The sequence below is a fragment of the Scyliorhinus canicula genome, chromosome 15 (genome assembly GCF_902713615.1).
Source record: "Scyliorhinus canicula chromosome 15, sScyCan1.1, whole genome shotgun sequence".
In the NCBI taxonomy this organism is placed as follows: domain Eukaryota; kingdom Metazoa; phylum Chordata; class Chondrichthyes; order Carcharhiniformes; family Scyliorhinidae; genus Scyliorhinus; species Scyliorhinus canicula.
The window spans coordinates 146,415,035-146,440,983 of record NC_052160.1 but is presented as its reverse complement, the minus strand read 5'-3'; the positions used below and the strand labels follow the sequence as shown (position 1 = coordinate 146,440,983).

General features: G+C 50.4%; 1 protein-coding gene across 2 annotated transcripts in view; it reads right to left on the bottom strand.

The window, feature by feature from the left end:
* Nucleotides 1–2,094: 2,094 nt before the first annotated feature.
* Nucleotides 2,095–25,949, bottom strand: part of LOC119978349 (venom prothrombin activator oscutarin-C catalytic subunit-like) — a 37,776-nt gene continuing 13,921 nt past the window's right edge. Inside the window, exons 1-3 of one of the 2 annotated variants that reach the window (XM_038819924.1) lie at nucleotides 15,520–15,727; nucleotides 4,804–4,834; nucleotides 2,095–2,548 (exon numbers count right to left, since the gene is read on the bottom strand). In XM_038819924.1, the coding sequence (XP_038675852.1) occupies nucleotides 2,394–2,548; nucleotides 4,804–4,834; nucleotides 15,520–15,627 (294 nt within the window). In that variant the 5' untranslated portion in view covers nucleotides 15,628–15,727 and the 3' untranslated portion in view covers nucleotides 2,095–2,393. Of the gene's footprint in view, nucleotides 2,549–4,803; nucleotides 4,835–15,519; nucleotides 15,728–25,949 lie in introns of those variants that run through there. The other variant, XM_038819923.1, reaches the window with a different exon arrangement.

Here is a 25,949-nt window from a genome sequence, read left to right as displayed (position 1 = left end):
GGTGCATCCGGGGGATCAAGAGGAGGGGATTGGTAGGCTCCCACTGAAGCAGGCAGGGAAGAGTTTCAGGTACCCAGGGGTCCAGGTGGCGGGGAGCTGGGGGGCCCTGCACAAGCTCAACCTCACAAGGTTGGTGGAGCAGATGGAGGAGGAGTTTAAGAGGTGGGATATGTTACCGCTGTCACTGGCGGGGAGGGTGCAGTCCGTTAAGATGACGGTGCTCCCGAGGTTTTTGTTCCTGTTCCAGTGCCTCCCCATCCTTATCTCGAAGGCCTTTTTTAGGAGGGTCAACAGGAATATCACGGGATTTGTGTGGGCACATGGGACTCCGAGGGTGAGAAGAGTGTTCCTGGAACGGGGCAGGGATAGGGGGGGGCTGGCGTTGCCCAACCTCTGTGGGTACTATTGGGCTGCCAACGCAGCGATGGTGCGTAAGTGGGTAATGGATGGGGAAGGGGCAGCATCGAAGAGGATGGAGGCGGCGTCATGTGTGGGCATGAGCCTGGAGGCGCTGGTAATGGCGCCGTTGCCGCTCCCTCCAATGAGGTATACCACGAGCCCGGTGGTGGCGGCTACCCTCAAAATTTGGGGGCAATGGAGACGGCATAGGGGAGAAGTGAGGGGGCTCGATGGAGGCCCCGATACGGGGGAACCATTGGTTTGTCCCAGGGAGCATTGATGGCGGATTTCTGGGCTGGCACAGGGTAGGGGTTAGGAGGTTGAGGGACCTGTTTGTGGAGGGGAGGTTCGCGAGCTTGGGTGAGTTAGAGGGGAAGTTTGGGCTCCCCCCGGGGAACATGTTTCGGTACATGCAGGTTAGGGCGTTTGCCAGGCGGCAGGTGGAGGGGTTCCCTCTGTTGCCCCCACGTGGGGTATGGGACAGGGTGCTCTCGGGGGTGTGGGTTGGAGGAGGGAGGATTTCGGAAATATACCAGGTGATGCAGGAGGTAGACGAGCCCTCGGTGGAGGAACTGAAGGGTAAATGGGAAGAGGAGCTGAGTGAGGAGATTGAGGAGGGGACATGGGTGGATGCCCTGGAGAGAGTGAACTCCTCCTCTTCCTGTGCGAGGCTTAACCTCATACAGTTCAAGGTGCTGCATAGGGCCCACATGACTGGGACGAGGATGAGTAGGTTTTTCAGGGGCGAGGACAGGTGTGCTAGGTGCTCGGGGAGCCCAGCGAACCACGCCCATATGTTTTGGGCGTGCCCAGCGCTGGGGGAGTTTTGGAAGGGGGTAGCAAGGACGGTGTCGAAGGTGGTGGGATCCAGGGTCAAGCCAGGCTGGGGACTCGCAATTTTTGGGGTTGCAGTGGAGCCGGGAGTGTAGGAGGCGAAAGAGGCCAGTGTTCTGACCTTTGCGTCCCTAGTAGCCCGGCGGAGGATGTTGCTTCAATGGAAGGATGCGAGGCCCCCAAGCGTGGAGGCCTGGATCAGTGATATGGCGGGGTTCATTAAATTGGAGAAGGTGAAATTTGCCCTGAGGGGATCGGTACAAGGGTTCTTTAGGCGGTGGCAGCCTTTCCTGGACTTCCTGGTGGAACGGTAAGAAAATAGGCCGGCGGCAGCAGCAACCCGGGGGGGGGTTTGGATCGGTGGGAGGGAGAACTGTGTACATGGGTTTGTGGGATGTGGCGGGTGTTATCTCTTTCCCTTTTGTTGTTTGGGTGTTCTTTTGGTTTTTTCTTTTGTTTGTAGTTGCGTTTGAAGTTGGGTGGGAATTGTTCTTGGGGTGTTAATAGAGTTGAGATGTTTATATTTTGTAAAAATTTCAATAAAAATTATTTTTTTTTAAAAAACAAGAGCTGCCAACCTCTGATTGGCCAGCAGTTCTCAATGGGCCAAACGTCTGCACTGAGGTGATCCCAGGGTAAAGCCGTGCGGCCTTATCACTGCCTGCTTGGCTCAGGGTTGGGTGGGCCTTTTGGAAAAGAGGCAGCGCGGGTCTCTTGTTGACTCTCCAGAGGGCAAGTGGGACCCCCAACAGCTCCACAGGATTGTGCCCAAAGTCAGGCATAGAGATTTCAGTAGTAAATGTTGTGATAATGCACAAGTAAATTATTATTTATACGTCACTCAGACTAGAAACCTCAAACAACAGTGAGAGTAAAAATTTATTTTCAGGTTGATGTTTTTTACACATCCACCAATACAGAATCTTTAAAAACTCCACCAATGAAATCTAAGCCTTCAGGCTGCACCAACATTTCAAGCTACAGCTTCTAAAGACATAAACAAAATCGACCCGAAACACATTCCTATTGTGAGCTGTATTGATCAGAGTTCATTGAAATTTTATTGATCTTTAAAACTTTGCAGAACAAAATTAATATGAGCACAACAGCTTGATACAGATTTAACAGACAGTAATGGTAAAAATAAAAAGCATTTCATATCATTTACCATTGATACAATCTTTTAACATTGTAAATAACGAAATTTCACAGGTTTTGATTTTCATTTCAATTTCCATCAGCTTCTTTTCAATATTATCTATTACCCTTTGTTCTTCTTCAATCACCTTTACAGTTGTTATAAGGGAACTTAGATCTAGAAAATAAAATTAGAACATTGCTCAGACCAAGGGCAAATTACTCTCGAATAAATTTACAGTAATGGTGCAAAGATTTTATTGAATTTTATATAATGACAGTAATTTAGCTGTGACGTCAATAAATTGGTCTCTAGGGAAAGAGATATAAGCAGATACTGAAGTAAATCTGCATCAACCCAAATCTGCATCGACCCACACTCAAAATAACAACTTTGTAATCTCGGTATCTCATCACAGTTAACACGATCAAAATCAGACCTATTGTTTCTTGCTGTTCCTGCTACAGTGAAGACTACCCCAGTCAAATAACCACCTTCATAAACTATCCAAAGCCAACCATCTATCCCCAAACTCAAATGGTTCTCACAGTGATGGTGATTCCGTCACCAGAATAACTGCCAGTTGGAAGGTAGAATGAATTGTCTGACACCAAATGGCTTCTACCAAACCACCCAATGCACCTTGTTCACTTTCTCGCCTCAGTTTCATTGTGTTAAGTCTGAGCATGTGCATTCAAATTTCAAACATCTGAAAAAATATTTCTGGTGTATGGACTTTAAAGCCTAAAACTAAGAGACTGTTTACAGATCTCCCTGTCGTAAGCTCTAAGAAAGAGCATTCACTCAAAATGCTTTAATCCCAGGATGAATTTAGTAAGGGGATGTCAGCAAGCCTCAGGGTGATCGTCCAAGGATCTGAGCTACGAGCCTGAGGTATTTTCCCCTTAAAGGGCCAATCTGTCAAGAGAGTCTTTTCCAATCAGGGACCAGGTTGGGGGGTGACCCCCAGCAAGCGTGGGTTTCTGGTTCAGTTTGATCCTGGAAGCTGATTCGCTGCCACCAGGCTGTGAGCCTCTGCATTGTGGTAAATAAACATTGCGGTTATTTACCTAACTGGCGAACAGGAAATATTGCAAAACCCAGGGCGCGATTCTCTGCTCCCCACGGCGGGTGGGAGAATCGCGGTAGGGCCGGGCGACTCACGACACGCCGTCCTGGCGCCCCCCGTGATTCTCCCACACCCGCTTGGAAGAATCGCCGCTCGCCGTTTTTCCCGGCGACCGGCGATTCTCCGGCCCGGATGGGCCGAGCGGCCTGACGTTCCCGACCGGTTCACGACGGCGGCAACCACACCTGGTTGCTGCCGTCGTGAACATGGGCGCCAAATGCTCGTTTGAAGCTTGTGGGGGGCGGAGAGGGGAGTGAGCACCACGGCCGTGCTCGGGAGGGGACTGGCCCGTGATCGGTGCCCACCCATCGTCGGGCCGGCGTCTCAAAGCGACACACTCTTTCCCCTCCGCCGCCCCGCAAGATCAAGCCGCCACGTCTTGCGGGGCAGCGGAGGGGAAGACGGCAACCGCGCATGCGCGGGTTGGAGCCGTCATCCGTCGTGACATCAGCCGCGCATGCGCGGGTTGGAGCCGGCCAACCTGCGCATGCGCGGCTGACGTCAGTTAGGCGCCGCCATCGAGTCATTCTCGGCGCGCCGCCTTGACGCAAGCGTCAAGGCCCGGCGGCCGAGATTTACGGAGCGCCACTCCTAGCCCCCTGGGGGTGGGGGGGGGGGGGGTGAATAGGGTGCGAGGAGCGGCCTCTGATGCCGTCGTGAAACTCAGCCGAGTTCACGGCGGCCTTCCCAATGCATCGCGGGAGCGGAGAATTCCGCCCCCATTGTGCACAGAACCAGAACTGACGCACATCAATCCTGCATAACAATAATAATAATCTTTAAGCGGCACCAATGTTCGCCCCTCAATGGTAGCGGAATCAGTCCAGGTTGGCACCGGTTTTTCTGTTGTAACTGTCCACGGATTCTGTGTTGGCATCAACATTAAGGGTGGGATTCAGTCAGCGCCGGAGCTAGCCCCTCAACGGTCCCCGAATCGCTGAGGGGTCAGCGCCAATTGTTTTGGTCATAATACACCACATGCTCTGCTGGCACCGGCACTTAGCCGCTGAAACGGAGAATCCCGCTCTTAGTCTCAAACAGAGAATTCCACCATAGTTAACATTATTAATCTGAACAGCAACCGGGTATTTCCGGACAGTATAGATTTTGCAGTTTTTATTATTCCCCCTTTTTCAAGTTTTATTTAGAAGCAAGACCCATTGAACACACTCTTTGTAAATTAAATTATTCTGGAATTATTTCAAAATTAAGTGTATTTATGGGCAATCACACATGTTCTCGACCGCAGCTACAGTCAACTTTTAATTAGTTATGTTATTAAACCAAAGACTCTCATACTTACTTCCATTGGAATATGTAGACCAGAAAAAATCCTACAAATGAAAGAGATAGATGTAAGATTCAGAGCTATAAGGGTATAAACCATACCAATAAACAATTTTAACAATCATGATATCAGCAATATACAGTTATATCAATTCTTTAAGGCCAAAAATCATCTGAAAGAATTTCAGAGTGTCCACAAAATGAAGCCAAGTCAAAGAAGGATTAGATATATTAAGAAGGAGAGAGGACTTCAAAGGGTGAAGACAGTGGGAGACACAATTCCAAAGGGACTAACTCTTCAATTTGTTGTAAGATTTGCGAGCTGCACTTTTCCAGCCTGTCATCTTCTACCCGTTAAATGAAGCCTGCGGAGCATCAGGTGCTGCACAATGATGATTTAGTGAGATTCACAAACTCTGAGCATTGCTCGTCCCCTTAACGGCATTGATCACAGAATCATCCCCTGTATAGAGTAAGCCCCCATTTTAATCGCCCCACTTAATAATGATCTTTAGTGCCACAAGTAGGTTTACATTAACACTGCAATAAAGTTACTGTGAAAATCCCCTAGTCGCCACACTCCGGCGCCTGTTCGGGTACACTGAGGGAGAATTCAGAATGTCCAATTCACCTAACAAGCACGTCTTTCGGACTTGTGGGAGGAAACCGGAGCACCCGGAGGAAACCCATGCAGTCACGGAGAGAACATGCAGATAGTGACCCAGACGGGAATCAAACCTGGGACCCTGGCGCTGTGAAGCAACAGTGCTAACCACTGTGCTACCGTGCTGCCCTTAATTTTAAGTTAGCAACTTTAAGTTGTTTCACTATAAAGTTGCTCAGTTTTTTGGGCTGGTTCTTCCGATTTACTTGGATAATTTCGATTTGATGTCGCTGCGTCGTTTTGGCCGATGTTTCTGTCATTGTTATTTCACAATTTTCAAAATCCTTTAACCTGCTGAGGCTATTGACTGACTTTTTTCAATGAAATACGTTGGGGTGAAATTCTCCCAATAAATGATTAAGGGCGGGATTTACCGTCTGTTCATACCGGCGGGATATTCCAGTCCCATGACGGAGCACGGGTTTCCCGATGGCGAGGCGTGCAGTCACTGGGAAGTGCTGTTGATATCGCGGGACCAGTAAATCCCGCTGGTGGGCCGCCTCGAATAACACGCAGCGGGGTGGTGGCTAAATCCTGCCCTGAGTGTAATTTTGGGTGGGTTCATGGGTGATTTGTGCTGGCTTTATGGGGACCATCCACATCGCTATTCACCCACACTAAATGCAAAACACGAGGCCCCATTTGAAAACACAGTGCCCGAGGCCCCTGACTCACACCTCAGCTGTTCCCAGCTAACAAGGGGGCAGCATTTAAATGGTCTCTCAGCACTCATTCCCAGTCAAGACAGGAGAATAGCGGCGCGGAGAACTTCTCGATTTGTGGATGCCGCCCACACAAGGCTTCTGGACACCGTGGTTGAGAGGCGGGGCACCCTGTACCCACGAGGGAGTCAGAGAAGCAGCAACACGGTGACCAATGCCACTTGGGAGGCAGTGGCAGCTGCAGTGAGTGCGGGTGGCATGACCAGGTAGATCGCCACCCAATGTAGGATGAAGGTAAATGACCTTCTTCCGAGCTGCCAGGGTACGTCACCACCTCTCTCCTGGCACCAGTCCTGTTTACCAGCTTTCAATTCCCAAACGGGCAGCACGGTAGCATTGTGGTTAGCATAATTGCTTCACAGCTCCAGGGTCCCAGGTTCGATTCTGCCTTGGGTCACTGTCTGTGCGGAGTCTGCACATCCTCCCCGTGTGTGCATGGGTTTCCTCCGGGTACTCCGGTTTCCTCCCACAGTCCAAAGATGTGCAGGTTAGGTGGATTGGCATGCTAAATTGTCCTTAGTGTCCAAAATTGCCGTCAGTGTTGGGTGGGGTTACTGGGTTATGGGGATAGGGTGGAGGTGTTGACCTCGGGTAGGGTGCTCTTTCCAAGAGCTGGTGCAGACTCAATGGGCCGAGTGGCCTCCTTCTGCACTGTAAATTCTATGATCTATAATCTATGATTAACCCTCTCCCATCTCCCAATCAACTGGCTGACACCTCGCACCCTCGCAACATTCAATCTCCAAGCTTGTTCCTCAGCATTCTCAGCACACATCAGCACAGCCCCTTAATGTCCATGTGAGGTGCCCACACATGCTACCTGCTATAGACCACCTGACCCATCAGGCATTTGGCTCCCAATCTCCTCTCTTTGTCCCCACAGGAGAAAATAGCCCATAATAAGAAGGAAAGGGAGAGGCTGGAGGTCAGAATTCCAGAGTTTTAAGTCCTCACTCCCAATGAGGAACTAGCCCTGGTGATCACGAGGTTGCCCGAGGACAGAGTAGTGACCAACAGCGAGGTTTGCCATAGAAGCTACTGCCCCTTCATCCAGATAACTTGTCTCAAGTATGTTGTTGATAACCAGACAATTATCCTTCCCTCTCACTGAACCCATACCCATTGTCTTGCAGGATCACCATCTGATGAGGCCAGGCCACCTGGAGTCGCTGCACCCCCCTGCCACCCAAGAGACAACCTCAGAAGAGAGCTCCAAGGAGAACATTGACAATGTATTGTTCTTGAAAATACAGAAAAATGTGTCATTTGAAACATGGAAGTCTGGCAATATCTGGTCTGAGAGGGTACAGGGAAAGATCCCACAAAAGGTTAATAGCAGATGCAAAGAGCAGGATTGTAAAATGCAGATTATCAAACACACAGGTTTCATGTGGTAAGCTAAAACAATGGCTCACACCTTCATGGAATGTAACTATCTCAGGAAGTATCTGGAAAAGCATTGATGAGAGTTTCAATTGACGAATGTTTAAAACAGGCAGGTCTTTCAGTTAAATTTTAGCATACAGCTAAAAGCAAAGTCTCACACCTTAATTGAAATAAACTCTTAGTAAACAGCTGGAAAGGATGGAAGATGCTCAGTCGAATTTGGTGTAAATTCTAAAGTGTAAAATTCTATGGACATCAAGTCAATTAAACGAAAATTGGAGACGACCTGTCTACGGGAGACACAATTTGAAGTCAAAATCAAAGGCAAAGTTATGAGCTGGGGACAATTGGAAAATTAAGCGATTCAAAAGCAGGAAGTGGAGGTAACACCTATTGAAACCGGGGCGTTTTGTAATCAGATCTGAGAGGTGACGTTATGCGCAAAGTGAATAGTTGGTTGTATTTGGATGTTTGCATCAAGGATACTTTTTGACAATCAAAATGAAACAAGCTGAATTACAATAAAGTCGTTAAAACTTGGTGACTCTTTGAAAGAGAATATAAACCTGAAGAAAGGGGACAGCCAGCAGAGCCAGCTCTCACAGCTCGGTGCATGGGAAGGATAGGACACAGCAACCGAGTTCACCAGCGAATACATCTCAAGAAGACAAGATTTTAAGAAGATCGATTGTCAAGGTGGGCCTGAAGGTTCCTTCAACCAACAGGAAGGATCCCGAAGCAAGATCTTTTTTCCTTTCTGTAAAGAAAATGTTTGCAGCTTTTAAAAGAAAAAATATAATAATAAAATAACTTAACTTAACCTGAAAAAGTGGTTATTAGCCTACTTTACTTCCTTAACGCAGGACCCAGGACATCGATGCTACTAAGGGGTAAGTAGGTAAAATTCTTCGGTGAAGGTATGGGTTATACTGGGGGATAATTTGAAAATATAGTTTGACCTAAATAGCACCCACTGAAGCCTGCATCGGAGTCAGGGAGTGAGAATCCCTGTTCACCATTTAGAATATCGACCTCTTTTTGGTATAGGGGGAATTCTAAGAATAGTGGTGAGTTTTAAATTCAGTATCACAGTTATCACTTGCACCTCCACCATCTCAGAGACACACACCTCGGCGGGTAAAATTAGCAGGCAGGCAGCTTTCTGGGTCACCATCACACATTAAGTAGGAGGCAGAGCATCCAAGGGAGACAGCAATAAGGGGCCTGTTGGATCCCAGGACTCACCAGGGTCCCATCCAGATATTGAACCTCTGGACAAGGTTCTCCCAGAACGGATGCAGATGATAGACCAGATATAAGGATCCTTCCTGTTTATCCCTTATTTCCCTCTTTCTTTTACTTTTGCAATTACATTTTTGAACCATGAATGCTTAATGGAGCTGTGTCTTTAAGGTAGTCTGTATCTTTACTTCAACAGAAGGAAGCAGTGGTCTGTGCCTTTAGAACATAGAACATAGAACGATACAGCGCAGTACAGGCCCTTCGGCCCTCGATGTTGCACCGACATGGAAAAAAAACTAAAGGCCATCTAACCTACACTATGCCCTTATCATCCATATGCTTATCCAATAAATTTTTAAATGCCCTCAATGTTGGCGAGTTCACTACTGTTGCAGGTAGGGCATTCCACGGCCTCACCACTCTTTGCGTAAAAAACCCACCTCTGACCTCTGTCCTATATCTATTACCCCTCAATTTAAGGCTATTAAGTCACCTCTTAACCTTCTTCTCTCTAACGAAAACAACCTCAAGTCCATCAGCCTTTCCTCATAAGATTTTCCCTCCATACCAGGCAACATCCTGGTAAATCTCCTCTGCACCCGTTCCAAAGCTTCCACGTCCTTCCTATAATGAGGCGACCAGAACTGTACGCAATACTCCAAATGCGGCCGTACTAGAGTTTTGTACAACTGCAACATGACCTCATGGCTCCGGAACTCAATCCCTCTACCAATAAAGGCCAACACACCATAGGCCTTCTTCACAACCCTATCAACCTGGGTGGCAACTTTCAGGGATCTATGTACATGGACACCGAGATCCCTCTGCTCATCCACACTACCAAGAATTTTACCATTAGCCAAATATTCCGCATTTCTGTTATTCTTTCCAAAGTGAATCACCTCACACTTCTCCACATTAAACTCCATTTGCCACCTCTCAGCCCAGCTCTGCAGCTTATCTATGTCCCTCTGTAACCTGCAACATCCTTCCGCACTGTCTACAACTCCACCGACTTTAGTGTCGTCTGCAAATTTACTCACCCATCCTTCTGCGCCCTCCTCTAGGTCATTTATAAAAATGACAAACAGCAACGGCCCCAGAACAGATCCTTGTGGTACGCCACTCGTAACTGAACTCCATTCTGAACATTTCCCATCAACTACCACTCTCTGTCTTCTTTCAACTAGCCAATTTCTGATCCACATCTCTAAATCACCCTCAATCCCCAGCCTCCGTATTTTCTGCAATAGCCGACCGTGGGGAACCTTATCAAACGCTTTACTGAAATCCATATACACCACATCAACTGCTCTACCCTCGTCTACCTGTTCAGTCACCTTCTCAAAGAACTCAATAAGGTTTGTGAGGCATGACCTACCCTTCACAAAACCATGCTGACTATCCCTAATCATATTATTCCTATCTAGATGATTATAAATCGTATCTTTTATAATCCTCTCCAAGACCTTACCCACCACAGACGTTAGGCCAGGGGTGGGCAAACTACGGCACGCGGGCCGCATGCGGCCCGCCAAAGGTCTTTATGCGGCCCACCAAGTCATTAAAAAAAAAATGGGGGGGCTGTTGGGTTATGGGTATAGGGTGGATACGTTGAGTAGGGTGATCATTGCTTGGCACAACGTCGAGGGCCGAAGGGCCTGTTCTGTGCTGTACTGTTCTATGTTCGATATGAGGCGCCCAGAATCATAACCGGATGAAGTAATTATTTTACTTAATATAGTATGCGGCCCTTTAAAATTGTGAATTTCTGAATGTGGCCCTTGCACGGAAAAGTTTGCCCACCCCTGCGTTAGGCTCACCGGCCTATAGTTACTGGGGTTATCTCTACTCCCCTTCTTGAATAAAGGGACCACATTTGCTATCCTCCAGTCCTCTGGCACTATTCCTGTAGCCAATGATGACCTAAAAATCAAAGCCAAAGGCTCAGCAATCTCTTCCCTGGCTTCCCAGAGAATCCTAGGATAAATCCCATCCGGCCCCGGGGACTTATCTATTTTCACCTTGTCCAGAATTGCCAACACTTCTTCCCTACGCACCTCAATGCCATCTATTCTAATAGCCTGGGTCTCAGCATTCTCCTCCACAATATTATCTTTTTCTTGAGTGAATACTGACGAAAAGTATACATTTAGTATCTCGCTTATCTCCTCAGCCTCCACACACAACTTCCCACCACTGTCCTTGACTGGCCCTACTCTTACCCTAGTCATTCTTTTATTCCTGACATACCTATAGAAAGCTTTTGGGTTTTCCTTGATCCTACCTGCCAAAGACTTCTCATGTCCCCTCCTTGCTCGTCTCAGCTCTCTCTTTAGATCCTTCCTCGCTTCCTTGTAACTATCAAGCGCCCCAACTGAAACTTCACGCCTCATCTTCACATAGGCCTCCTTCTTCCTCTTAACAAGAGATTCCACTTCTTTGGTAAACCACGGTTCCCTCGCTCGACCCCTTCCTCCCTGCCTGACTGGTACGTACTGATCAAGAACATGCAGTAGCTGTTCCTTGAACAAGCTCCACATATCCAGTGTGCCCAACCCTTGCAGCCTACTTCTCCAACCAACACATCCTAAGTCATGTCTAATGGCATCATAATTGCCCTTCCCCCAGCTATAACTCTTACCCTGCGGGGTATACTTATCCCTTTCCATCACTAACGTAAAGGTCACCGAATTGTGGTCACTGTTTCCAAAGTGCTCACCTACCTCCAGATCTAACACCTGGCCTGGTTCATTACCCAAAACCAAATCCAATGTGGCCTCGCCTCTTGTTGGCCTGTCAACATATTGTGTCAGGAAACCCTCCTGCACACATTGTACAAAGAACGACCCATCTAATGTACTCGAACTATATCTTTTCCAGTCAATTGCTCTTTTCCAGAATCATCTTCACCATCCTTTCCTCTACATCCCTAGAACTATTAGGTGGCCTATAGAAAACTCCCAACAGGGTGACCTCTCCTTTCCTGTTTCTAACCTCAGCCCATACTACCTCAGAAGAAGAGTCCCCATCTAGCATCCTTTCCGCCACCGTAATACTGTCCTTGACTAGCAGCGCCACACCTCCCCCTCTTTTGCCCCCTTCTCTGAGCTTACTAAAACACCTAAACCCCGGAACCTGCAACAACCATTCCTGTCCCTGCTCTATCCATGTCTCTGAAATGGCCACAACGTCGAAGTCCCAGGTACCAACCCATGCTGCCAGTTCCCCTACCTTATTTCATATACTCCTGGCATTGAAGTAGACACACTTCAAACCACCTACCTGAACACTGGCACCCTCCTGCGAAGTCAAATCTGTGTTCCTGACCTCTATACTCTCAATCTCCCGTACCCCAAAACTACAATCCAGGTTCCCATGCCCCTGCTGAATTAGTTTAAACCCCCCCAAAGAGCACAAACAAATCTCCCCCCCAGGATATTGGTGCCCCTCAGGTTCAGATGTAGACCATCCTGTCTATAGAGGTCCCACCTTCCCCAGAAAGAGCCCCAGTTATCCAGAAATCTGAATCCCTCCCGCCTGCACCATCCCTGTAGCCACGTGTTTAATTGCTCTCTCTCCCTATTCCTCGTCTCACTATCACGTGGCACGGGCAACAACCCAGAGATAACAACTCTGTTTGTTCTCGCTCTGAGCTTCCATCCTAGCTCCCTAAAGGCCTGCCTGACATCCTTGTCCCCTTTCCTACCTATGTTGTTAGTGCCAATGTGGACTACGACTTGGGGCTGCTCCCCCTCCCCCTTAAGGACCCGGAAAACACGATCCGAGACATCACTTACCCTTGCACCTGGGAGGCAACATACCAAACGTGAGTCTCTCTCGCTCCCACAAAATCTCCTATCTGTGCCCCTGACTATTGAGTCCCCAATTACTAATGTTCTACTCCTTTCCCCCCTTCCCTTCTGAGCAACAGGGACAGACTCCGTGCCAGAGGCCCGTACCCCATGGCTTACCCCTGGTAAGTCCCCCCCCCCCACAAGTATCCAAAACGGTATACTTGTTACTCAGGGGAACGACCGCAGGGGGTCCCTGCACTGACTGCTTCTTCCCAGTCCCTCTTACAGTTACCCATCTATCTCCAGTCTTTGGTGTAACTACTTCCCTGAAGCTCCTATCTATGACCCCCTCTGCCTCCCGAATGATCCGAAGTTCATCCAGCTCAAGCTCCAGGTCCCTAACACGGTTTTTGAGGAGCTGGAGTTGGGTGCACTTCCCACAGATGAAATCAGCAGGGACACTGACGGCGTCCCTCACCTCAAACATTCTGCAGGAGGAGCATTGTACTGCCTTCCCTGACATCACCTCTAGATTTAAAAAAAAACAAGAAAAAGAAAAAGAAGAGCTTACCTGATATTACCTCAAACCCTGCTCCCGCTGAAAGTTAAGCAAATTTAAAGGCACTCACTCACCTTCACGACAGGCCCCTGCTCCCGCTTCCCAACCACCGTGGGGTGGGGGGGTTGGTTAGAGGAGGAGGTAGGGTGGGAAACACTCACAAAGTGTTTCGGGTTTAACTGTCACTTGCCAACAGCCCCTCCACAAACCACCTTCAACTTAGGCTGACCGCACTGCACGTATGCAAATTCCCCCAGAACAGCTGATCAGTAGCTCTGCTCTGCTGCCCTCTGCTGGATGCTTGTCTTCACTCAAACTCCTTGGGTCTCCTTCGCCGGTTCCCCTTCAACTTAGGCTGACCGCACTGCACGTATGCAAATTCCCCCAGAACAGCTGATCTTTAATTCAAGCAGATACCTGTGCTGGTTTGGACTGCAGTTACCAGCACCAAGGACAGAGATTGGCTGAGTCTTGGTTTGACTGATTTAGCTGATGGCAAGTGAATTGGCCAAAAAGGCTGTGTTCTGCCCGGTAACAGCTGTTGATTGGTTCTGTTCTCACTCAAACGGTTCAGAGACTGAAGGAGCTTTCAGTTTCACTTTGGCAGCTAAGACAGAAAACTTCTCTCTTCCCACCAGCTGATTCTCACCAAAACACCACCATGAGAACCAGCTCTCCCTGCAGAACAGGCTGATGTGAAGCCAGGGGTCTCTCCTGGAAAAGCTGTGAGTAAGATGTTGCTAACTGAGAGGAAGATCGTTACAGGGCATAAACCAGAAACTGTAAACCATACTCATACTGTGAACAAAGTGCACTGAAGAACTCATCATCTGAAATCAAGGACTCTTATTTTTTGACTTTATTCCTTATTATTTTCCCTCCACCCCCTCAGTGTTTGTCTGTCTTGTGTGTGGCACCCAGGCCAACACCGCGTGGCACCCAGGCCAACACCGTGTGGCACCCAGGCCAACACCGCGTGGGACCCAGGCCAACACCGTGTGGCACCCAGGCCAACACCGCGTGGCACCCACGCCAACACCGTGTGGCACCCACGCCAACACCGTGTGGCACCCAGGCCAACACCGTGTGGCACCCAGGCCAACACCACGTGGCACCCATGCCAACACCATGTGACACCCAGGCCAACACCACGTGGCACCCAGGCCAACACCGCGTGGCACCCACGCCAACACCGCATGGCACCCAGGCCAACACCACGTGGCACCCATGCCAACACCATGTGACACCCAGGCCAACACCACGTGGCACCCAGGCCAACACCGTGTGACACCCAGGCCAACACCGTGTGGCACCCACACCAACACCGTGTGACACCCAGGCCAACACCGTGTGGCACCCAGGCCAACACCATGTGACACCCAGGCCAACACCGTGTGGCACCCACGCCAACACCGTGTGACACCCAGGCCAACACCGTGTGGCACCCACACCAACACCGCGTGGGACCCAGGCCAACACCGCGTGGGACCCAGGCCAACACCGCGTGGGACCCAGGCCAACACCGTGTGGCACCCAGGCCAACACAGCGTGGCACCCAGGCCAACACCGTGTGGCACCCAGGCCAACACAGCGTGGGACCCAGGCCAACACCGCGTGGGACCCAGGCCAACACCGCGCAGCACCCACACCAACACCGCGTGGGACCCAGGCCAACACCACGTGGCACCCACACCAACACCGCGTGGGACCCAGGCCAACACCACGTGGCACCCAGGCCAACACCGTGTGGCACCCAGGCCAACACCGCGTGGCACCCAGGCCAACACCGCATGACACCCAGGCCAACACCACGTGGCACCCAGGCCAACACCGTGTGGCACCCAGGCCAACACCGTGTGGCACCCAGGCCAACACCGTGTGGCACCCAGGCCAACACCACGTGGGACCCAGGCCAACACCGTGTGGTACCCACGCCAACACCGCGCAGCACCCACACCAACACCGTGTGGCACCCACGCCAACACCGTGTGGGACCCAGGCCAACACCGTGTGGGACCCAGGCCAACACTGCCACGGTGGAAACCGCAGTGTAAAACCTGCAAAATGACTTCCATGTCTGAGTGGTGGTGTCTAAGGCGTGGCGCAGTCTGTGATGGTCATGGCTGAGGCCTCGGCATCATGTCCAAGTCACTGAGGGACATGTCCCAGACACAGGTGGACATTGCCGAGGCACTGCAGAGCGTAGCCCAGTTACAGCGGACCATCACCAAGGGTGTCGACACCATGGTGCCTCCAGACCCGGGGGGGGGCGGCTCCAGGACTGGCAAAGCCAGATGACTCAGAGGCTTCAGGAGCTCACTCCCACTGTCCCTCCATCCCATAAAGTCACTCGGGGCCTTACCAGCATCTCAGGTAAGAGGAAGAACTGGGACTCATCCAGGGGCCTTCCATCAAGGAGACTCAGGCAGTCTGAGTCCTTCTGAATCTCCCGCTCCTGACACCGACACATCTCAAGGGCAGCGGGCAGAACAGGGTGGAACGGACACCGGAGTATCAGCAGGGTCTCTGCTCCAGGGCCTTCGGAGGACAACTGCCAAGGGCACGGAAAGCAGCAGGCTGCCTCCACCTCTGCTGTGTATCCTGGGGACACACCCAAACACACCAAGACCACTCAGTATCAAGAGGAGTGAGCAGCACTGAGTGGGCACTGATGAGGTCAGTATTCATAGCTAGGGGGAATGGAAATCTGTCATTAAATGTTCATCAGCAAAACAGGTCACAGCTGAAACATGTAAAGCCTCTGTCATTTTAATCTTTATAACAGGGTGGGTCTCACTCCCCATCTGGAGTCACGTCCTATTACTGGCCCTCCAAGAGATGCCACAGTGAGCCTGGGAAACCCACAGTGATGCACATCCTGGACTGCAAGCCCATCACTCACTGGACACAGATGTTTCCCCTCCCCACCACAGTAATCCAAAATAAATAGCTCCTAATGCAGATTCCGTTGTAAGGATGGTGTGAGAGTTATCAGCACAAAGACAGGAGTCAGACTCGATCAGATCCTGAGTGAAATGTTTGGTTGGACTCATCTTGGATCTTTATGTGGTAGTGTTAACAAAGAAAATGAGACTTTGTTTTACAACAAAACTATTTATTACTAATACTACTCAAAAGGATTACTAGAATGTCTAAGATTAATGCAGTTGGAAATAATGGTGTAACATTAACTTACACTAAGATACTACAGAGCTGCTCCAATATGCAGCTGCTATCAACTCCTTACTCGTCTCCTTTTAATTTAGGTAGAGGTTTCGTTTGTTTGTCATAGTCCTCTTTTTGCTTCTGTTTTCTTGATCTGATACGTTTGTGTATCTCTTGATGATCCATATCTGAAATGATTATCTCAGGTAATGTGGTGTTAATTCCTCTAGCCATTAACATCTGAGCGGGTGATAATCCAGGTGACAATGGTGTTGCCCTGTACGTAAACAATGCCAACGATAGATTTTTATTCTTATCGATTGCTTTATGGAACGATTTCTTGATTATTCCTACGCCCTTCTCTGCTTTGCCATTTGATTGAGGATAACATGGGCTCGATGTGATGTAATTGAAGTTGTGCTTCTATGCAAACTGTGTTCACTCCCAGCTTGACAAACAAGGACCATTGTCACAAACAACGTGTAAAGATATCCCATGGCATGCAAAAATTGATTTTGTTGCCTTTATGACAGATCTTGCTGTCGAATCATTCAGCATCATCGCCTCGAGATAGTTTGAATAATAGTCGATGATAACTAGATAGTCAAAACCTTTAAAGTAGAATAAATCCATACCAACTTTGTTCCGTGGATTGGTGATGAGTTCAGTTTCTTCCATGCTTTCTCTGCACTGCACAGGATGATGCATCTGGCAGATTGTGCATTCCTGTACATATTGATCAACTTCTCTGTTGATTCCAGGTTTATGATCAATACTAACGAATGTAATGTTCAAAGAAAAATATCACAACCAATAATAATTTATCTTTTACAAAGAAAGGGGATGTGGTATATCATAAATGTAAAACTGCAAGGGATAAGGAAATGTCTAGAATAGCCATTAGAGGGATCTACAGTTACAAGTATATAAGGCATTGATGCTAAATCTTGTAGGGAGAGAGTAGTGCAGCAGTTAGCTAGAGACACAGGGCAGGATTCTCTAATCCTGATGCTAAGTTTTGACGCCGTCATAAACGCCATCACATTTCTCGATGGCATCAACATGGCCTCAGGATCAGCAATTCCGGCCCCTACAGGGGGCCAGCGAGGCACTGGAACAACCCACGCCGCTCCAGCTGCCGATCCCGGCGTCAGATGGGTGCCGCCGGTCCGCGCATGCGCGGGGGGACCGCCGCAATTTCCGCGCATGCGCAGTGTCTCCATTCTCCGCGCCGGCCCTGATGCAACATGGCATAGGGCTACAGGGTCCGGCATGGAACAAAGGAGGCCCCCAGCCTGAGAGGCCAACCCGCTGATCAGTGGGCCCCGATCACAGGCCAGGCCAAAGCGGAGGCCCCCCCTGGGGTTGGACCCCCCTCCCCTCCCCACAGGCCGCCCCCGGACCCTTCCACGCCAAGGACCCGCCGGGTAAGACCAGGTTAGAATGGCGCCGGCAGGATTCAGGTTTTCAGTATGGCCGCTCGGTCCATCACGGGCGGAGAATCACCGGGATGGGGGGGGCCCATTGAGCGGCCCCTGGCCGGTGCTGCACTGATTGCACCGGCGCCAATGGCGCCACTTCGCCGCTCTGTGAAGAATTGTGTCCCAGCATCAGGCGGCGTGGCGTGATTCGTGCCGGTTGCGGTGAATCTCCGTCCCAGCCCCGGGCTGAGAGAATCCCGCCCAGACTGAAGTAAAGATAGTGTGAGTAAGAGCAGATCATAGTTTCTAACAGTGTACAGATTAGTGTAGATGAGAGTAATTTATATGTTAATAATCAACTGTATTATTTAGAAGTATGTGTCGAATCCAAGTTAGTAGTGTTAATAAATTTATAGCTTTGTTTCGAGCTATTTTGTGGTCTTTGTGAACAGTACACCAACCATCCTGAATTTAGCAACACAAACATAGAACGTAGAACATAGAACAGTACAGCACAGAACCGGCCCTTCAGCCCGCGATGTTGTGCCGAGCCTTGTCCGAAACCAAGATCAAGCTATCCCACTCCCTGTCATTCTGGTGTGCTCCATAAGCCTTTCCAATAACCGCTTGAAAGTTCCTAAAGTGTCCGATTCCACTATCACAGCAGGCAGTCCATTCCACACCCTATCCACTCTCTGAGTAAAGAACTTACCTCGGACATCCCTCCTATATCTCCCACCCTGAATCTTATAGTTATGCCCTTGTAACAGCTACATCCACCCGAGGAAATAGTCTCTGAACGTCCACTCTATTTATCCCCCTCATCATCTTATAAACCTCTATTAAGTCACCTCTCATCCTCCTCTGCTCCTAAGAGAAAAGCCCTAGCTCTCTCAATCTTTCCTCATAAGACCTATCCTGCAAACCAGGCAGCATCCTGGTAAATCTCCTTTGCACCCTTTCCAATGCTTCCACATCCTTCCTATAATGAGGTGACCAGAACTGCACACAATACTCCAAATGTGGTCTCACCAGGGTCATGTACAGTTGCAGCATAACCCCGCGGCTCTTAAACTCAAGCCCCCTGTTAATAAACACTAACACACCATAAGTCTTCTTCACGGCTCTATCCACTTGAGTGGCAACCTTCAGAAATCTCTGGACATGAACTCCAAAATCTCTCTTACATTCCCCCACATTCCTCAGAACCCTGCCGTTGACCCTGTAATCCGCATTCAAATTTTTTCTACCAAAATGAATCATCTCGCACTTATCAGGGTTAAACTCCATCTGCCATTTTCCAGCCCAGCACTGCATCCTATCAATGTCTCTTTGCAGCCTACAACAGCCCTCCACCTCATCCACTACTCCACCAATCTTGGTGTCATCAGCAAATTTACTGACCCACCCTTCAGCCCCCTCCTCCAAGTCATTGATAAAAATCACAAATAGCAGAGGACCCAGCACTGATCCCTGTGGTACACCCGCTGGTAACTGGTCTCCAGCCTGAAAATTTTCCATCCACCACCCTCTGTCTTCTATGTGCCAAATTTCCCTCTATCCCACACCTCCTTACTTTCTTCATGAGCCGACCATGGGGAACCTTATCAAACACCTTACTAAAATCCATATATACGACATCAACCGCTCATTTACACACTTAGTTACCTCCTCAAAGAATTCAATCAAATTTGTGAGGCAAGGCGTACCCTTCACGAATCCGTGTTGACTATCCCAGATTAAGCTGCATCATTCCAAATGGTCATAGATCCTATCCTTCAGGACCTTTTCCATTAACTTACTGACCACCGAAGTAAGACTAACCGGCCTATAATTACCAGGGTCATTCCTATTCCCTTTCTTGAACAGAGGAACAACATTTGCCACTCTCCAGTCCTCTGGCACTATCCCCGTGGACAGTGAGGACCCAAAGATCAAAGCCAAAGGCTCTGCAATCTCATCCTTTGACTCCCAAAGAATCCTTGGATATATCCCATCTGGGCCAGGGGACTTGTCGACCCTCGGGTTTTTCAAAATTGCTAATACATCCTTCCTCAGAACATCTACCTCCTCCAGCCTACCCACCTGTATCACACTCTCATCCTCGAAAACATGGCCCCTCTCCTTGGTGAACACTGAAGAAAAGTATTCATTCAATGCCTCTCCTATTCCTTCTGACTCCATGCACAAGTTCCCATTACTGTCACCCTGGTCATTCTTTTATTTCTCACATAAGAGTAAAAAGTCTTGGAGTTTTTCTTGATCCGACCCACCAAGGACTTCTCATGTCCCCTCCTAGCTCTCCTAAGCTCATTCCTTGCCACCTTGTAACCGTCAAGCAACCCAGCTGAACCTTGTTTTCTCATCCTTACATACTCTTCCTTTTTCCTCTTGACAAGACATTCAACCTCTTTTGTGAAGCATGGTTCCCTCACACGGCCATTCCCTCCCTGCCTGACAGGGACATACCTATCAAGGACACGCAGTATTTGTTCCTTGAACAAGCTCCACTTTTCATTTGTGCCTTTCCCTGACAGTTTCTGTTCCCATCTTATGCTCCCTAATTCTTGCCTAATCGCATCATAATTACCCCACCCCCAATTATAAATCTTGCCCTGTCGTATGGCCCTATCCCTCTCCATTGCAATAGTGAAAGACACCGAATTGTGGTCACTATCTCCAAAGTGCTCTCCCACAAACAAATCTAACACTTGGCCCGGTTCATTACCCAGTACCAAATCCAAGGGGCTGGTTTAGCTCACTCAGCTAAATCGCTGGCTTTTAAAGCAGACCAAGCAGGCCAGCAGCACGGTTCGATTCCCGTACCAGCCTCCCCGGACAGGCGCCGGAATGTGGCGACTAGGGGCTTTTCACAGTAACTTCATTGAAGCCTACTCGTGACAATAAAGCGATTTTCATTTCATTTCATTTTCAATGTGGCCCCACCTCTTGTCGGCCTATCCACATATTGTGTCAGGAAACCCTCCTGCACACACTGAACAAAAACTGCCTCATCCAAACTGTTCGACCTATAGAGGTTCCAATCAATATTTGGAAAGTTAAAGTCACCCATGACAACTACCCTGAGACCTCCACACCTATCCATAATCTGTTTCGCAATTTCTTCCTCCACATCTCTATTACTATTTGGGGGTCCATAGAAAACTCCTAACAATGTGACCACTCCTTTCCTATTTCTAACTGTTCCAACATGGCGCCGGCTGTGCGTAAACCCGCCATCAATGACCCCCTTGCTGTCCCCTGGCCAGCCCCCACCAGTCCCCCCAGCCCCAGCAGAAGTTGTCCCGGTCAGCAGTACGGATCCCGGCCGTGTGTGGCGATGCCGGACACAGTCTGTAGCTGGCACGTCGGCTCAGACCACACGTGCCCCACGCCATTGGGAACTGGGTCCATCGGGGTGGAGTATTGTGGGTGGGCCGGACGAGGATACGCCAACGGCATGGCGATGACGCTGGTTTGGTGGGGGCGGAGAATCGCAAACCTGCGTTAAACCGGCGCCAGACCCAATTCCAGCATTGGAATCGATTCTTCGCCCGATCGCAGATTACGATTTTGATGCAGGCAACAGAGAATGCCGCCCATGGTGCCCGATTCTCCGGGTCTGTGATTGACACTCGGGAGGCTGATAAGCTGCAGCAGTACATACACATTACACCCCCCCCCCCCCACACACACTCATCCCAGCCCCACTCCCCACACACACTCATCCCAGCCCCCCTCCCCACACACACTCACCCCAGCCCCACTCCCCACACACACTCATCCCAGCCGCACACACACATTACACTCCACACACACACTCATCCCAGCCCCACTCCCCACACACACTCATCCCAGCCACACACACACATTACACTCCCCACACACACTCATCCCAGCTGCACACACATTACACTCCCCGCACACACTCATCCCAGCCCCACACACACATTACACTCCCCCCACACACTCATCCCAGCCTCACACACACATTACACTCCCCGCACACACTCATCCCAGCCCCACACACACATTACACTCCCCCCACACACACTCATCCCAGCCCCACACACACATTACACTCCCCACACACACTCATCCCAGCCGCACACACACATTACACTCCCCGCACACACTCATCCCAGCCCCACACACACATTACACTCCCCCCACACACACTCATCCCAGCCCCACACACACATTACACTCCCCACACACACTCATCCCAGCCGCACACACATATTACACTCCCCACACACACTCATCCCAGCCACACACACACATTACACTCCCCACACACACTCATCCCAGCCCCACACACACATTACACTCCCCACACACACTCATCCCAGCCGCACACACACATTACACTCCCCGCACACACTCATCCCAGCCCCACACACACATTACACTCCCCACACACGCTCATCCCAGCCGCACACACACATTACACTCCCCACACACACTCATCCCAGCCGCACACACACATCCCACTCCCCACACACACTCATCCCAGCCGCACACACATTACACTCCCCACACACACTCATCCCAGCCGCACACACACATTACACTCCCCACACACACTCACCCCAGCCCCACACACACATTACACTCCCCACACACACTCACCCCAGCCCCACACACACATTACACTCCCCACACACACTCATCCCAGCCGCACACACACATTACACTCCCCACACACACTCATCCCAGCCGCACACACATTACACTCCCCACACACACTCATCCCAACCACACACACACATTGCACTCCCCACACACATTACACTACCCACACACACTCATTCCAGCCGCATTACACTCCCCACACACACTCATCCCAGCCACACACACATTACACTCCCCACACACACTCATCCCAGCCGCACATACACATTACACTCCCCACACACACTCATCCCAGCCACACACATTACACTCCCCACACACACTCATCCCAGCCGCACACACATTACACTCCCCACACACACTCATCCCAGCCGCACACACACATTACACTCCCCACACACACTCATCCCAGCCGCACACACACATTACACTCCCCACACACACTCATCCCAGCCGCACACACACATTATACTCCCCACACACACTCATCCCAGCCGCACACACACATTACCCTCCCCACACACACTCATCCCAGCCACACACACACATTACACTCCCCACACACACTCATCCCAGCCACACACATTACACTCCCCACACACACTCATGCCAGCCGCACACACACATTACACTCCCCACACACACTCATCCCAGCCGCACACACACATTACACTCCCCACACACACTCATCCCAGCCGCACACACACATTACACTCCCCACACACACTCATCCCAGCCGCACACACACATTACCCTCCCCACACACACTCATCCCAGCCACACACACACATTACACTCCCCACACACACTCATCCCAGCCCCACACACACATTACACTCCCCACACACACTCATCCCAGCCGCACACACACATTACACTCCCCACACACACTCATCCCAGCCGCACACACACATTACACTCCCCACACACACTCATCCCAGCCACACACACACATTACACTCCCCACACACACTCATCCCAGCCGCACACACACATTACACTCCCCACACACACTCATCCCAGCCCCACACACACATTACACTCCCCACACACACTCATCCCAGCCGCACATACAGATTACACTCCCCACACACACTCATCCCAGCCCCGCACACACACATTACACTCCCCACTCACACTCATCCCAGCCCCACACACACATTACACTCCCCACACACACTCATCCCAGCCGCACATACAGATTACACTCCCCACACACACTCATCCCAGCCGCACACACACATTACACTCCCCACACACACTCATCCCAGCCGCACACACACATTACACTCCCCACACACACTCATCCCAGCCACACACACACATTACACTCCCCACACACACTCATCCCAGCCGCACACACACATTACACTCCCCACACACACTCATCCCAGCCCCACACACACATTACACTCCCCACACACACTCATCCCAGCCGCACACACACATTACACTCCCCACTCACACTCATCCCAGCCCCACACACACATTACACTCCCCACACACACTCATCCCAGCCCCACACACACATTACACTCCCCACACACACTCATCCCAGCCAACAAGATGGCACTGGGTGTGCTGGAGCGCACCCACAAAGCTGATGAGTCGGCTGGGGCCAGAATGCACCTGGGGGGGTGACCTTGGTGGGAGGGTGGGTGGTCGGAGGGGGTAGGGGGGCATCTGGGATGGACACCCATACAACCTGAGGCCCTCAGTTCACAGTGGGCAATTAGCGGTGTGTGCAGCTGCCTGGCTGCCTTGCCGGCTGTGGCAATGGTGTTCCGTTCCCATCCACCCCGACCCCACAGCCCACCTCCTGGCCACCCCCCCGCTACTCCCCCCTCCCCCTGCCCCCCCAGGCCCTGACAGCAGCTCCCCGGCCAGCGGCATGACTGTCAGCACACTGTGGTGATGTTGGACACTTTCCATATCCCCTCTCTCTCCCTCAGCAGCCACGACGCCAGTTTCATGATTTTTAAAAGCACAAGTGAACCGTGGCGTGGGGAACGCGGCACATCGGAGGCGGAGAATCCGGAGAATCTCGGAGGCCCTGGAGAATCTCGGAGGCCCTGGAGAATCTCGGAGGCCCTGGAGAATACCGGAGGCCCTGGAGAATTTTGGAGGCCCTGGAGAATACCGGAGGCCCTGGAGAATTTTGGAGGCCCTGGAGAATACCGGAGGCCCTGGAGAATCTAGGAGAATCTCGGAGGCCCTGGAGAATCTCGGAGGCCCTGGAGAATACCGGAGGCCCTGGAGAATTTCGGAGGCCCTGGAGAATCTCGGAGGCCCTGGAGAATACCGGGTCAGACCCGATAATGACACGCAAACGGTGTTTACTGTATGTGCGTTCCAGAACACATTGACGTCACTGGTTGAGGTGACAGATAATTATGATTTGGCGTCAAATCGGTGCCCACCGTGATTTTGCCGTCGGAACCTATTTTCCACCCAATTGCGTTCTATGATTTCAGTGTCAGCCAAGAGAGAATCACACCTCTGTTACTATCTTGAATACTTCGATCATATCATCCCTTATCTTTCTAAATCATAGTGAAAACAGATCTAATTTGAGTAATCTCTCCTCGTAAATTAACCCCTGTAATCCAGGTCTAATTTTTATAAACCTACACTGCCCTCCCTCCAAGGCCAAAATATCCTTCCCAAGATGCGGTGCCCAGAACTGCTCCCAGTGACTCTGAATGGGGTCCAACCAGGGTTTTATAAAGCTGCAGCATAACCCCTGTGTCTTTATACTCCAGTTCTCTAGATATAAGGGCGGCACGGTGGCACAGTGGTTAGCACTGTTGCCTCACAGCTCCAGGGTTCCCGGTTCGATTCCAGCCTCAAGTGACTGTGTGGAATTTGCACTTTCTCCCCGTGTCTGCGTGGGTTTCCTCTGGGTGCTCCGGTTTCCTCCCACAGTCCCAAAAGATGTGCAGGTTAGGTGGGTTAGACTTTAGTGGCCTGGGATGTGCAGGTTAGGTCATGGGGTTTCGAGGATAGGGTGGAGTGGACATGAGTAGAGTGCTCTTTTCGAGATTGGAGTGGACTCAATGGGCTGAATGGCCTCCTTCTGCACTGTAGGGATTCTATGATAAAGGCGAACATTCCAGTAGCCTTCTTGATTATTTTACTCCTGGCAACGTAGGTGTCCCTCTACCTCACCTCCATGAGTCTTTGTGCAACACACAAACCCCATCGTATTCCGGAGTCTATATGAATCTCCTCCATTTATACAGTTCCATCCACTTACACCTCCTACTGTGCTTCCATTATACCATGTTTGCCTCCAACCCCACCAACTGCCCCTGTTTCCTTCCTCCTTCACCCCCCTCACCCACACCCTCTAACCCCACTGTCCATTTTACCTTGTATCTCTGTCTTCCTTAACAATCCCCCAGTCACCGTGTTGGTCTCTGTTTCACCTCCAGCCCTCTTCAAAGTATGGGAGAAGACAGCGAGCAGATCTGGCCTATACTCCCATCAGTGTCGCATCTCACTGCCGTTCTGAGTAGTTTTGGATATCACACTCACCTCGAATTCAGGAGCAAGTCTGGGCCACCAGCTG